The sequence below is a fragment of the Bradysia coprophila genome, unplaced genomic scaffold (genome assembly GCF_014529535.1).
Source record: "Bradysia coprophila strain Holo2 unplaced genomic scaffold, BU_Bcop_v1 contig_138, whole genome shotgun sequence".
NCBI classification, from domain to species: Eukaryota; Metazoa; Arthropoda; class Insecta; order Diptera; family Sciaridae; genus Bradysia; species Bradysia coprophila.
In genome coordinates, this window is record NW_023503409.1 from 4,086,027 (window position 1) to 4,100,166 (window position 14,140).

The 14,140-nt window shown below is 35.5% G+C and overlaps 2 protein-coding genes across 9 annotated transcripts in view; both read right to left on the reverse strand.

Moving 5' to 3' along the window:
- The window catches only part of LOC119073425 (talin-2), a 33,507-nt gene extending 28,701 nt beyond the window's left edge, over window positions 1–4,806 (reverse strand). For 3 of the 7 annotated variants that reach the window (XM_037178874.1, XM_037178870.1, XM_037178871.1), the window contains exon 1: window positions 4,681–4,804. The gene's annotated coding sequence lies outside the window, so the exon portion shown is untranslated. Of the gene's footprint in view, window positions 1–4,680 lie in introns of all 7 variants that reach the window. The other 4 variants (XM_037178878.1, XM_037178879.1, XM_037178880.1 and 1 more) reach the window with 2 other exon arrangements.
- Window positions 4,807–7,510: 2,704 nt separating this feature from the next.
- LOC119073624 (BTB/POZ domain-containing protein 9-like) lies at window positions 7,511–8,994 on the reverse strand. 2 transcript variants are annotated; one of them, XM_037179210.1, is made up of 2 exons: window positions 8,664–8,994; window positions 7,511–8,454 (listed from the first exon to the last, which is right to left on the reverse strand). In XM_037179210.1, the coding sequence occupies exons 1-2, from the start codon at window positions 8,854–8,856 to the stop codon at window positions 7,898–7,900; spliced, it is 750 nt and encodes a 249-aa protein (XP_037035105.1). In that variant the 5' UTR covers window positions 8,857–8,994; the 3' UTR covers window positions 7,511–7,897. The 2 variants fall into 2 exon arrangements, with proteins under 2 accessions (XP_037035105.1, XP_037035106.1); XM_037179211.1 differs by having other exon boundaries at window positions 7,511–8,447; window positions 8,657–8,994.
- Window positions 8,995–14,140: the final 5,146 nt, after the last annotated feature.

The following is a 14,140-nucleotide window of genomic DNA, read 5'->3' on the forward strand; positions in this document are numbered from 1 at the left end:
CTATTCGACTGTATCCGAGTATATTCGACTATTCGATTGTATCCGAGTGTATTCGACTGTATCTGACTATTCGATTGTATCCAACTATTCGACTGTATCCGAGTATATTCGACTATTCGATTGTATCCGAGTGTATTCGACTGTATCTGACTATTCGATTGCATCTAACTATTCGACTATTCGATTGCATCTAACTATTCGACTATTCGATTGTATCCGAGTATATTCGACTATTTGACCGTATCCGAGTATATTCGACTATATCCGAGTATATTCGACTATTCGATTGTATCCGAGTATATTCGACTATATCCGAGTATTATCAACTCTTCGACTATACCGGAGACTATTCGACTGTATCCGACTATTCGATTGTATCCGAGTATATTCGACTATTCGATTGTATCCGAGTAAATTCGACTATTCAATTGTATCCGAGTATATTCGACTATATCCGAGTATTTTCAACTGTTCGACTATACCCGAGACTATTCGACTGTATCCGAGTATATTCGATTGTATCCGAGTATATTCGACTATTTGATTTTATCCGAGTATATTCGACTATTTGGACTTTTCCGAATATATTCGACTATTCGACCATATCTGAGACTATTCAACTGTATCCAAGTATCTTCGACTATATCCGACCGAGTATATTCGACTATATCGAGTAGCTTAGATCATATATCAAGTTTTATTGTAACTGGAAGATATAGAAATTGTAATTGGTTGTAATTATAAATCACTTGATCCATATAAGAACGTACACCATCGCAAATGTTAATAATGTTATTATTTTTATGGAAGAGTCAGCGCCGCAGGCCGTGAAGAAATTGAAAAAATAAAAAAGCGGGGTCGAGGGGCGGCAGCCCCCGCAGAGGGGGGTCAAGGGGGGAGTATCCCCCCTTGAATGTTCGGGGGATTAGCGCGCTCATTTAATTTTACTAAGCGAATCCAATGAATTAGCGGTAGCGATAGCGTCGCTAAAAAAGTGGTTGATGAATGCAACCTTGGGTACAATGTTTTTTTTTATGTACACTGTGGCACATTTCCGCCAATTTTTCAGTGTACAAACAATTACATTTTGTGTTCATAAAGTAATTTTTAAGTACGGAATGGTTTTTTTTTAGTACAAAATGGATGGTATAAAATGGAAATTTTAAGTACAAAATGTCATTTTTTGTGTACAAAAAAGAATTTAATTTGTACAAAAGTCATTCGATTTGTACAAAAGTAAATGAACCTAATTTCACGCACACGTTTGAACTCTCATACACACAGTACGGCGATTTTTTTTTTTGCTGGAAAATCCGAAGCAAAATAAATTTGTTTATTCATATGGTACATGGAGATTTTATTCACTGTGATTATCGAATAAACTACCGTGAATCGTTCGATCGACGTGCACAGACCTATGTGTAATTTGGAAAATCTAAGCACACGAAAATTACCGCAGTTTTTCTTTGCATTACACTATCCTCCACACAAAAATTGCAACAAACAACGAAGAAAACGAGACAAAAAAAACGCACACCAAAATGTTCAGATTTTCTGGATGAGACACGAAACCAACGAAAGAGATTGTTTTTCTTCTTCTTCTTCTTTTTTTAAATGCAAAACGAATGCACGGAGCGACGGCAACGACTAACCGATCTCAACTAAACCATTGCTAAAGAAATCGATTTTGTAGAAGGAGGCAAGCAGAGGAAAAACAATTTTCAACCGTTTGGTGTGTTAGCTTCGTTTCGGTTTTTAATGGAAAATATAATTCTCTGTTTACGTGAATTATTTTCGTATGATCGTGTCAGTCATTCACCAGTTTTGTGGGCCTAAAAATATCACGATGATTTCACATAATTATGCATAAAAATGTATTGGTAAGGTGAGCATGGACTTGTGAATTTAATTATTATTTCTTTGGTTCAATATTATTTTATGAATTGATTGTAGCAAATTTAAATGATTAACTAATGACATGAGGACATTTAGCATAGAGGCAGTATGATTATTATATACACGAAAACACTTCAATTTTTGTTGCTGGTGAAAAAATATAAATAAAAAACAACAAACAAGTGAAACCAGATTTCGGTAGACGAAAAAATTGATGTGGCACACATCTATTTTAGATATCGTTTAGATACACAACCATGACGTAAGAGCGATTCTGCTGTGGGACCTTTCAACACAGAATATTCGACCACTGTTTTGTTGTCCAACAAAATAATGAAGATATGTGCCACAAATTGGCTCATATTTAGAAAGGTCAACGAGGTATGCCAACGCAAAATTTTTGATAAAGGGATTTATGAATGGAACATTTTAGCGAGGTTCTGCCAGGGCAGTGGCTTCTAATGTTAGCCACAGACTCTAATAATGTAAAGACTGGAAAGTGACATCAAGTGTACGAATTCGATTCAGGTTTCAAATGAGTTGCTATATGGATATTCATATCATAGACCATTATTCAAATCAACTTTCGCTTCATCATTGACTGCACTTATTTCTGAATCGGTTTTTAGTTTATGCTGTGAAGCATCTTTCATCATTACGAAACAACACGTTGGATATAAAAACCCACGTATATTCTACCGTCACACACCCGTGTCTGCTCTGGGTGTAGAGTATTTTCTTGAAAATTATTTCTGAATTGACTCGTCTTGTTTAGCGTAAATAGAAGTAACACAAATAATTCATCAGACTCAAAACGAAACGATAATTAATCCGTATCTTCTGTGAGACGTGAAATGATTTGTGTATAGTGTTGGCAGCATCATACAAGAATTAAAAAGGCTTGTGTATAATTCTCACCTGTAGCATGCCGGATTTGTTTTCTTTTTTATTGTAGGCCTGTAAGTTGAGATGACATTTTGATAATTTTACAAAATGTCACACGGTTACAACTCAAGCCATGGAAATCATTCCATTTATAGCTACTGTAGACTTATTGGTGACCCGCAGTCAAGTGAATGAAAAGGACAAAATTGGTGAATTTTGGTCAAAATAAATTTTGTGCCACCGAGAATTGAAATACGACGGATTTCAATATCGATAACTAGATTGAAATGTCCAAAATTACAACACCCGTTTTCATGGCTTATTACAACACTCAAACCAGTGTTGAAATGAAATTCGTATGAGTTATTACAGCATTCGTTTTAAAAAAATGCAAAGCAACGTGATCGATCAAATTCGAAGAGTGATTGTTTACAATGAAAATTCTGAATTTTTGTGCATTTGTCTATTTCAATTCTCGGTTGGCACAAAGCATGATGTGTTACACGTATTGTAATGAGATTTTTTCAGCACACGACCCAATTTTCCTTACTCGCTCCGCTCGTAAGGAAAACTTGGGTCTAGTGCTGAAAAAATAACATTACAATACTTGTAACACAACATACTATTGATAGATGAAGGAAACGTACAAGCTATCAATACCATGAATGAAAAGGAGAAAAATAAAACAATGAGATTCTGGTTGTGCCAAGAGGCCATTTTATAGTGCATGACTGAAAATTAAATTTTGTGATCAGGTTGAACCCTGAACCGCTAACTTGCGAATTATTAGGAGCGAGGGTGTCTACACATACCCTTTTACCACAATAATTTCCGAATGAATAACTTTTTATCGGTTTTTGTGCGAATACGAAACTATGTACTGTGTTACGAAACTGACAAAACTAAACTGTCCACTGACATAGGATGAAAAAAAAAGAATTATTTGCAATCCCCACAAATACGTATACGTTTCGCTACAAAGTACAGAGTCTCGCAATCACACAAAAACCGATAAAAAGTTTATTAATAACAAGGTAGAGGCACATCCGATTAAACTAAAAACGATATGACTCATCACTAAAAATCAACAAGAAATGACCACATAATTCGAAGAATTCATTTTGAGTTCCGTTTAGTTTCATATTGGCAATACAATTTCGGTAAAGTTTCGAAGAGTCATGCATGCATAAATTTATGAAAGAGAACATCCTGGAGTAATATCTAATTGCACGAAATCAAAGTGAGTTTTTATATTTACCATACCCAGTTGATTGTATAAAATGGTAAACATTCTCGGTAATATACTATATTCTACCATATATCGGTTGCACTTCATGTCTGTTTAGTTTATTTCTTTCCATTCATAATATTTCAATGCAAACATCTTTCAAATGTACAAAAATAGTCATAAAAAACAAACAACCGAATGGAAGGAATAATCAAATCGCCTCCAACGCGAGACTCTACTGTGCTCGCAGTCAAAGAATGGCTATGTTTTGCAAGAAAATTGATTTTTCATGTTAATAAAATTATCAACACATTCAATGAACCCGTTTGTTATTATCCAAACAAACCCAGCTAATACCCAGATGCACCGAACAATAGAAATTTATGTTTATTTTCCCACAGAAAGGATAGCAGAGATTGATTCTATTTTCGAGCGAGACTACACAGAAAAAAAAATCAATTCAATGATAAAAAAAAGTTATATCGGGAGAATTTCTCCAGATTAGCGCAGTTGTTTTATAGCCAAAATAAGAAGAAAAAAAATATGGCCGACACAAGTGGGAAGTGAGAACAGATGAAAATAAAAAAGGATTTTTCGCACCGTCAAGTGACAGTTTCTTTGTTATCTTCAACGGATTGGCGTAGTCGAACAATTGAGGAATGATGACTTACCCATTTAATGGCAATAAATTCCAAATTAAAACACAAATAATTACTTTTGTTGGAGACACAAACTGCACATATAGATCTTTAACAAACACTACGCCCTGTTATTTATTACCGTGGATACATATAATACCATGGAACTGTCAAGTGTAAGTGGTGCCGCCAATCGGACAATAGTAAAGGTTCAAATTGTGGTCAGATCACAATGGACATGATTCAAAGTTAACTAACTTGCATGAATGAGATTATTTCCAAGGTTCTGAAAGAACCTATTTCGAGCATTTCGAGTTTTCATTGAAACGATTGAAACTGAAGGTGTTAAATGAAACACGGTGGGCCTGAAATAGTATGTTTGTGTTGCAATTGTTGTAATGTTGATTTTTTTTTTCAATGAATGTACCTACCAGGTATGGCCGATTATTCAAAATCTGTCGATTTCTCTTGAACGCACTCAATTTTTTTGTCAAAATAATATGAAAGTGGGGTGCGTTAGAATCCGTTTTTAAAATCCTTGTTTCCTCCGAGGTGACATTAGACCATACCTGGTTGGTTTATATTCATTGGATTTTTTCAGCACTAAACGTTTGTTGAAAAAATGTCATTACAACACGTCTAACAAACCATGCTTTGTCCAAACCGAGAATTGAAATAGACAACTGCACAAAAAAAGGTTAAAGAACTCGCAGGCTCCCATTTTGGTTTTCATGCTAGTTTAGCTAGGAGACACGAGTACTCTTCAAATCAACCAGTTTCAGCCAGATCCGATGAGTTGTTTTTGAGAAATAGGAAAACCAAGCTCTGGCTCAGTGGGAATCGCTGCACTCATGCTTGAAATTAGAGTTGGTGGAGGGACAAATTCTAAGATCTACCGAGTAAATATTATTGCTCTCGGCTCTCGGTGACCTAGTCGCCGAGTGATAGTAGAAAAAGTCAAAATTTCCAATGAATGTACATACCAGGTATGGTCGATTCTTCAGAATCTGTCGATTTCTCTTGACCGCACTCATTATTTTTGTCACAATAATATGAAATTAGAATCCGTTTTTAAAATCCTCCGAGGTGGCGTTACCTGGGTGGTTTATATTCATTAATATTTCACCACCTTCCACGACGAAATTACAGATAAAGCATATTAATTATGGTACTTTTCTTAATGTAGAGTACTGAGAGTACTAGCCTACCCTAATTAAATTAAGTCAAAACAATCCCGACGACCTACAACATTGGAACCGATAGGCCTTTCACGTGATGATGGTAAACGACCAGATGGCGTCACACCCGCACCATGTCGACACTATGGCAGCATCATATCTTCACCTTACAAGCAAGGTAGCAGGTTCAGCGGCTGAACGAGCATGCCAACAGAAGCAGAGTCATTATACGAAACTCAAAGCGTCAGGTTTTCTGTTGGCTGGTTTAGCATTCGATACATTAGGCCCGTGGTGCAAGGAAACAAAATTATTTGTAGATTCAATTGGCAAAATGTTAATTGAAGAAACTGGCCGTAATGCATACAAGGAATACGATGAAACAAGCCAAGACGCTTTTTTGAAAGATAAGAAAGACAAAAGAATGATTACCACCAACGGGTGAAAATGGTCCTACGATGAAATATCGATGAGTCTGAATGAATGGTTTGTATGACGTGTGGTTTGGTAAGTCTCCTGCTGCATGTAATTTTCTTCACGATACCAATTTGATACAAAAAAATTTCCGAGCAATGAAAGAGCTCAGGTGGTTGGTTCATCTCCCCACTGCCGTGTAGTTAGTCCGACCACATAGATCGAGCGACGGTGGTTGAGTTAGTTACCTTGGTTCATCCTTGGTATATAAGTCAAAGTAATGCAAGTAGTGGCCCCACCACTGACAAAGTTCATCGTACACAAAGTGCCGGAGGCAGAGTGCGAATGTGAATGGGTGTGCTCGACAAGAGGAAGCGCACAATTGTTCTCTGGTGTACAATGAACCGAGTCTAGGAGAGAGAAAAGGGAGGATTAGGACTTGATTTTCATTCGTGATCACTCAAGTCAAAGTCCTCACGTTCAAATAATCTCATGGGTGAGCCCACAGGGGCAAGCTTGTTATTGCGAAAGTCAAGTCAAGTACTACACTAAACCTTGGGCACAAAGTTGAAACGCCCACTCTTTTGAAATTGAAATTTTTTATTTGATATTCTGAGCACGAACTGGAACAAAAAAGCTTAAGCTAGATTAAAATTTTCAGCAAGGCAGCTGCCTTTTGTTCAGGTAAAACAAAACTTTACTAATCGGTTAACAAGATTTGAATGGCAAAATTAAATTAAAGTTTTTGTTGATAACGGTTTTCTCAATTTATATTTTCATATTTGGTGCTTCAAAATGAACCAAATGGAATCCTGTGTTACCAGAGGAGTTATATGTGCCTGTAATTTTAAAGAATACAACCGGTCCGCCTTCAAAAGTAAACTCTTTCCACGATCGAAGTCGTTCGTCTCGTTTGTCCACGACCATTTTCCAATCTATTCGATTGGTTGATGTTTCAATATAACAGCTGTATGTTCTGTCATCACCATCCCAAAGCAGCAGGCGCGCCGATCCAATGTGAAACGGTTGAGTCAATTGAATTTCGATCGATTCGGTTCCTTCTCCTATTTGATGATATACAAATCCTGTGGTATCCGCGTAGTCTACAGTATTTCCATTCCATATCGCCGGTGTGACATTTACCTTTAACAACTTTTGCTCGATATTCTTTGGAGGCAACGTTGTGCAGAGGAGATACAAATCCATTGACCATTGTTGGTTGGTTGTTCTTGTAATATGCCGCAAGATGTACAGCGTGGAAAGAAATGTTTTCCGTATTGTGAGTGCCAACAATCTTAATGTATCGAACTGGCTGAGCTTCAAAATGCAAAAACTGCCATGAGCGACACCAATTTTTTGTATGATCGATTATGCGTTGCCATTGCTCTTGGTTTGTTGACACCTCAACGTGGTACGAATAGGAGCGGTTGTCCCGGTCCCACAAAAGCATATCCATCTGATTCAACATGAAAATATGGTCTAGTTCCACAACAATAAAATGGGTATCAGAGCCACACATATCATGATGAGTGAATCCAACGAGATCGCCATATTCAATGACATTGCCATTTAAAAGCTGTAATGGCTCTGAACCCTTAATGACTTTTGCATTGAATTCCGTTGTAGCAACATTTATCCCAGGCCTACAATCGCTGCGATAATTAAGATTCTTGGTAAATGTTTTCGCCGTAATCACTTAGAGCTCCTGATTCCCTTACTGTAGAAACTAAATGTTCCAATTCCACCAATTCGAATCGGATACTTGAGACGATCGTTTGAAAATCATTGTCTGGTACATCTGTATTATGTTGACGCCATTTGAGCACTGCTTTGAATAAGTCAATTTCTGCAACGAAGAACGTATCACGTTGCAATAATGCGCGCAACGAACCACTCGAAAAAGTTTTTAAATCATCACTCTGCAACACTGCTTCCGTATTTTGACGCAAAACGTGCAGTACAGCGGCTTCCATTTCTTTGGATTGGTTTAAACACACAGTGTTAAGCGCTGTCCAACAGTTGTTTATCGTTACAGTTTCCTTTAAATACGAGGTTATTCCAGATTTTAGTTCTTCGATTGTGTATTCGTCGGATAAACTCAGCAATTCGAGTACAGTTTCACGATCCATCTCTTGAAGGGAAACGCATCCGGTGTAAATGTAACGAAGAACATGTTTGAATGCAATCAACGGCACATTCAACACAATTTCACTTCGCGCACGACAGAGTAAAGTTAACCAGGCAGGAGCGCTTGTTTGACAAAGGACCTGAACAATCTAGTAGCCCTACATTTTTTGCGAATAAAATGTTTCAATTTACGTCAGTGTTCATTTGAGTTCATTTTCATACAGTGTATTAGGTCCCTTATTTGACGTTTCGAAAATGAACCGCTCCTGCCTGGTTTATTTTACTCTGCCGTGCTTCGCGATGATTCCGAAAAGCTACCACTGATCAATGCATGGAAATAAGAGCTTCGCAGGCTGAGAATAAATTTATGAGCTGGCACCTTTTCACCATCGACCACAAATACAACGTCAGAAATATCCGGATTGAGATACAATTTTACTGAGCTTTTTATTATGTTAGCTGAGAAATTCAATTCGCCACGAATAGTTGACATGTTGACCAGATTTGCTCACGTTTGGCACAGGTATTCGATGCTTTTATACTTCGTAAATAAAATTCTTCTTAGGATTTAAGCCACTTCAAAATGAAGACTGGTTATAGGAAGTAAGAATTTAAGACTGACTCTTTTTAACAATTTAGTTTACTATTTTTGCAACACATAAGCATTTTTGTAACACGTAAGCATTTCATGTTATGTGTGTGTATCCTTTTGATTGTTTTAGGATGCTACAAACATAGTATAGCTATTTACATTGCAAGTGGCTGCATGGATTAAGACATGAAGTTTTTTCGGAGAGATGCTAAGATGCATCTCTCTGAGTTTTATTTTATCGAGAACGAGTGTCGGAAGCATATAAAAAAATGAAAACAAAGATACAAGCAAATATTTCGAAAAAAAATTACATACCTGATTGATTGATCTAAATAATCACTGAATAATGGTAGTCAGTGACAGCTGCGTTATTTGACGCATGGTTCCAGTTGCGTTTTCTATTAGAAAAAGGGGCTCTAATTGCGTTACGTACAAAGCAACGCAGTGGTTTCCATTGTTTTAGTGGAGTGTGGTGAATTGAGAATATTTAGATTGGCCAATACTCTCAATTAAAACAAACACATGATTTTCAGCGTATAAAAAATCAAGAAGCTGCCCCTATATTATGTAAAACAATTTTTGGACATTTACCTCCTTCAGACAGACTTCGTAAAAAAAAATCAACTGACGACTTCTGCATGAAATAAATATATGTTTTTCATGACAATATTGCGACAAAGTGTAACATTTTCAAATACACCTTTCCCCTTCTAGGGCGTTACTCAATATAGCCCCAATATTTTTTTAATATTTTGAAATCACATTGCGAATAAACCTTTTAGCAACGGCTAGTGAACTGTTATCGACAAAAAATTCCTAATTTTCGTATCGAAAATAAAACGAAAAATATCAACTAAAGATTGTGCTAACAACCGACCAATAATGTTATGTACTGTGGTCATAACTCTGCATTTGCTGTCCCATAAATACCCATAAAAATAATGCATTATGAATTCAATGCCATTTAATTTCGCAGATTTCCCTTCACGCGTCCCCTATGTTGATTTAATAAAAAAAAAATGTTGAACATAAATCAAAGCGATGTAGAAACCCTTCGTTCTTGTATTACAACATAAGTATAGTCATAGCGTAGCAATTATTAAATTACTTAAGTGAATTGACACACAATTAAAATTCATTTGCAAATTGACCGTTGTTAGGTATTACAAAGTTGTTAACTATAAATTTTAATTTGTCCGATAAAGAATGTTCCGAAAAGGGTGGTGTCGATTTCAATAATAAAGGTCGTCTTTCAACATCCAAGTAAAGCTTGGTATAAAAGACCGATACGTCACACGATGTTCGTCAGTCCGTTTGATTTTAAAAAAGTGAGTAAGATTACTCTACATGCTACATCCGTTTGAAACCGTACTTTTCATGTTTCAAGCACTACTTTCGACGCCCTCGCATGTATAATCAGTACATAACTCGGTATAAAAATGAAAAGTGTCGTTTTCGTGTGTTTGTTGACCTCGATTTCGCCTCGGATCAACAAGGTGACACGAAAACTACTTTTCATCTGACAGCGTTGTATTTGGTCATCTCACTTAATTTCCATATATGAGAATGCGTTGAAATTTATTTTTTAATTCATCTGTTAATTCATCGATTCATCGAAAATTCAAATTCTACTTATGGCGTGAAATAAATTGGTCGACGCAAAGGACCTAGCATTGTAGTATAGATTTTCTTATGTCAAATAGTGTAGTATTTTATTAGCATTAACACCCTAGTATTGCAAAAATGACCATACATGTGGTATACAATGGGGCAATGTGGCATTAAATGCATTGACATATTACACTATTTTGAGACCCAAACGAAGTAACACATATAGGTGAAACACGTCGAATTGGACTCCCTGAGTAAGGGGAAACCTATTGTGGTTGCCCAGAGATGCCAAATCAGCTTGGTCAAAATCAAACGGTTCGCATTTTGTCAGTTTTCTTTTTCAAGAAAAGAAATTTTTTTGAATTAATTATTATTCTTACACAAGAGTTATATATCTAGCCTGTATAGATATGGTATAAGTGTGGCATGTGCCACAAAGTTACTGGTAAGATTTGTTGGGCAGATCAATTGAATGTTATGGCTAGTTAATTCTGAAAAGCAAAGCAATTCCGATTGTTACTGTATCCATATAAACGAGAGAAAGTATAGTGAATGAATCATCCCCATACCCATGCCGAAATTTAAATAGTGTTATATGTTGCGGAACTATAACTATACATAATAAAAGAACTGAAAAGGAAACAAAAAAAATCAAAGTTTTATTCGCTGTTATATAAAATCAACCCCCCGTGAATACACATCTCAGCTCTAAACGAGCAGATACATAAAAATGATCAATGATAACGGAGAGAGGAGAGGAAGGCAAAAAAACAACAAATATTTTTCATTATGGAATTAGAATATAAAAAATAAAGTTATTCTTTTATTTGTTTGGAAAAACAACTTTATCTTTTCTCATAACGGCGCCGTCACGGCGGCAACTGATGCCAAACGAATATTCAAGTTTTTGGTCGCCAACTAGTCGGACTGCTATCCAATATAGCGAAAATGTATGGAACCCATTATAATGTGGTATGGGAGTATTGAATAGATCTATGTATATTTTATTGTCTCGGGTACATAAATCTAACCCCAAATACCATAACAGCATAATGTAATGTTGCGCGAATAACTACCGAATATGAATGTTATGTACCAAAAATTATTTTGTGGGGATAAATTTTGAATTAGATTAACAACATCCCTCTTAATATCCATTGTATTTAATGCTATTAGAACACATGTCGATGTCACAGTATAGGAAAATTCAGTATTTTGGCGAAAAAATGGTCTAAAAACGACCTTAATTAATCCTTACTTGTTCATTAAGTACATGAAATTGAATAAAACAGAATCAGGAAACTACTAGTTTCAATCGTACAACATATAAAATCATTTTGTTAAAATTCGAAGCGATTCTAGCAAGTGATACTACAATCGAAAGAGTTATACATCTTTACAAAATGGGACACAATTTCGCACATGAGTTGCAGATACATAATCCTAAATTACTGGGTCTTATCTAATGGGTGGGTCCAGTCCCTTGACTGTCAGAACTTTTCAAGAGTTTTTGCAATGTTAATGATTGATAATTTCAGTCCAATGTAATTGATGACTACAAAAGTATAATTAGAAAAAGAACTACTAGCGCGGTCTTATTAACCTGTTACAGACGGCTATCATCTGCTATCGACAACGACAGCAATAATAAAAGACAAGCTTTGACAAATGAAGTCTTATATAGCAAAAAGCGTAGTCAAAACAAATGAAGTAATAGATTTCTGAAATCAATCTTTGAAAATCTTCGATTAAATGAAGTAAAAGATCAAAAAATGAAACTGTCAATATGCTTGCCGTCTGTGACAAGTTAATAATTACATTATTTTTAGTTTCATTGAAAATCTTCGAAACGTTCTGTAAACATCGTTAGCTTCATTTTCTGCTGCATGTCTGGCTTTATATAGATCATTTTCATGACCTTGTAAACGTCAGACATGATCCCAACTGTCAGGCATGTCAAAAAATATGAATGAATTGAACGAACGATTTTCATGTAAAAACCAGTGAATTGAACGCAGTTAACGTCAATTGATTGAGGTTAAGGACTACTTGACGAAAAATTAAGTGGGGTTACGTTGTCGAGTACCGTAAAATGAAAATGATCTATTGTCTATAGAATACCACTTGTGAACTACGGCCGCAAACTTCACACTCATTAATTGTATTCTTTTATTCGTTTTTGTTAGCAACAGCAAGTAGACCGTTAGACTAACATAGTCTATCTTGGAACCTTGCCTCAGAAATGCCATTCTAAATTAAACAATTTTATTTTAGATCGGTCCAGGATAACTCCAGTTATTGTGTTGACAAAGATCAGAAAAGGTTTTTTTTTGATAACTGCTTCCCATATCGACAATACCCGGTACCATTCACTTTGGAACTCGACCTCAATCCTTCAAATCAATCCTTTATTAAATATTTTTTTTTTAAACCCGTTGAGCGTTGCTCACGTCAAATTGAGTCAAACGTTTTGGGGTATTTTCTGTCACTGTAAGACCCTGACTTTCAGTCAAGAGAATCAAAAATGAATTTATTCAAAAAAAAATAATTTGTAAATAAATCATTTACATCAACGCACTTCTTTGCTTTTGCTTCAGTTTACTTGCAATCGTGTATACGCTTAGTTCCTGTTAGTTCAGTGACGTCGATAGAAACACACGTACACGTACACAATCGACAAAATTAGGCATGTTCAAATAATAGATACAATATCAATCGAATGTTTTATAGATAGTAGATAAAAGTCGACTCATAATCGATTTATCCGACGATATTTATTGAATATCAGTCGACATTTACCGATTATCAGTCAATATTTATCGATTATCGATACAACATTCGATTGATATTGACTTTTCGAAAATATCGACAATCGATTCTAAGTAAATAATCGATATTTTATCAATCAAATGAATTATCGAACATGCCTAGACAAAATACCTTCATCTATGATCTGGGCTTTACAGATATTGTGGAAACTATGTTTGTCGAATTGCTCTCACAAGACAAAACAACGCAAGTATCTGAAGAATTATTCTCATTGAGGTCCTAGAGGAATTATGACCCAAAATTGATTATTCTTAAAATATATTTTTTCCTATAGCGGAATTTTCTAGCAGTCCGGGGCGCTGAGATTGATAGTATGTAATCCAGTGTCTAAGCATGAGATAAATCTATTCCTTAAAATGTTGACCAAAATTTAACGACTCGTCCTTCAAGCTTTATACGTCATTTTTATACAATTAACCAATCGATCAAAGTATTTTTAATTTCTTGATTTCCAATCTTGTACTTCAATTAAAATGTATTTTACTATATAAAGGGCTATACTACCCATAACTTGTCATTATTTTTGTCGTCGTTATCGATAACAGATAAATAGCCGCATGTGACAGGTCCGTACATCGGATTTTTTTTCTTTAAAAATTTGAATTAAAATTATACAAAAACATAGATATTTTTGGTTGGCAATGTATACCAAAACCCAAAATCGCAAATTCTAAGGGCAAGCTTATATTAAGATTTTGAAGAAAGTTTTTATGGCTGTGTAGGTTCGAGATTTAAGTTATAAAAA

What these genes read in the sequence shown, in the direction of transcription:
- LOC119073624 (XM_037179210.1), bottom strand. Translation starts at nt 8,856, where the DNA reads ATGTCAACTATTCGTGGCGAATTGAATTTCTCAGCTAACATAATAAAA. An exon ending in TGGTAGCTTTTCGGAATCAT is followed by an intron (nt 8,455 to 8,663) that starts CGCGAAGCACGG and finishes TACTCTGTCGTG; the next exon opens with CGCGAAGTGAAATTGTGTTG.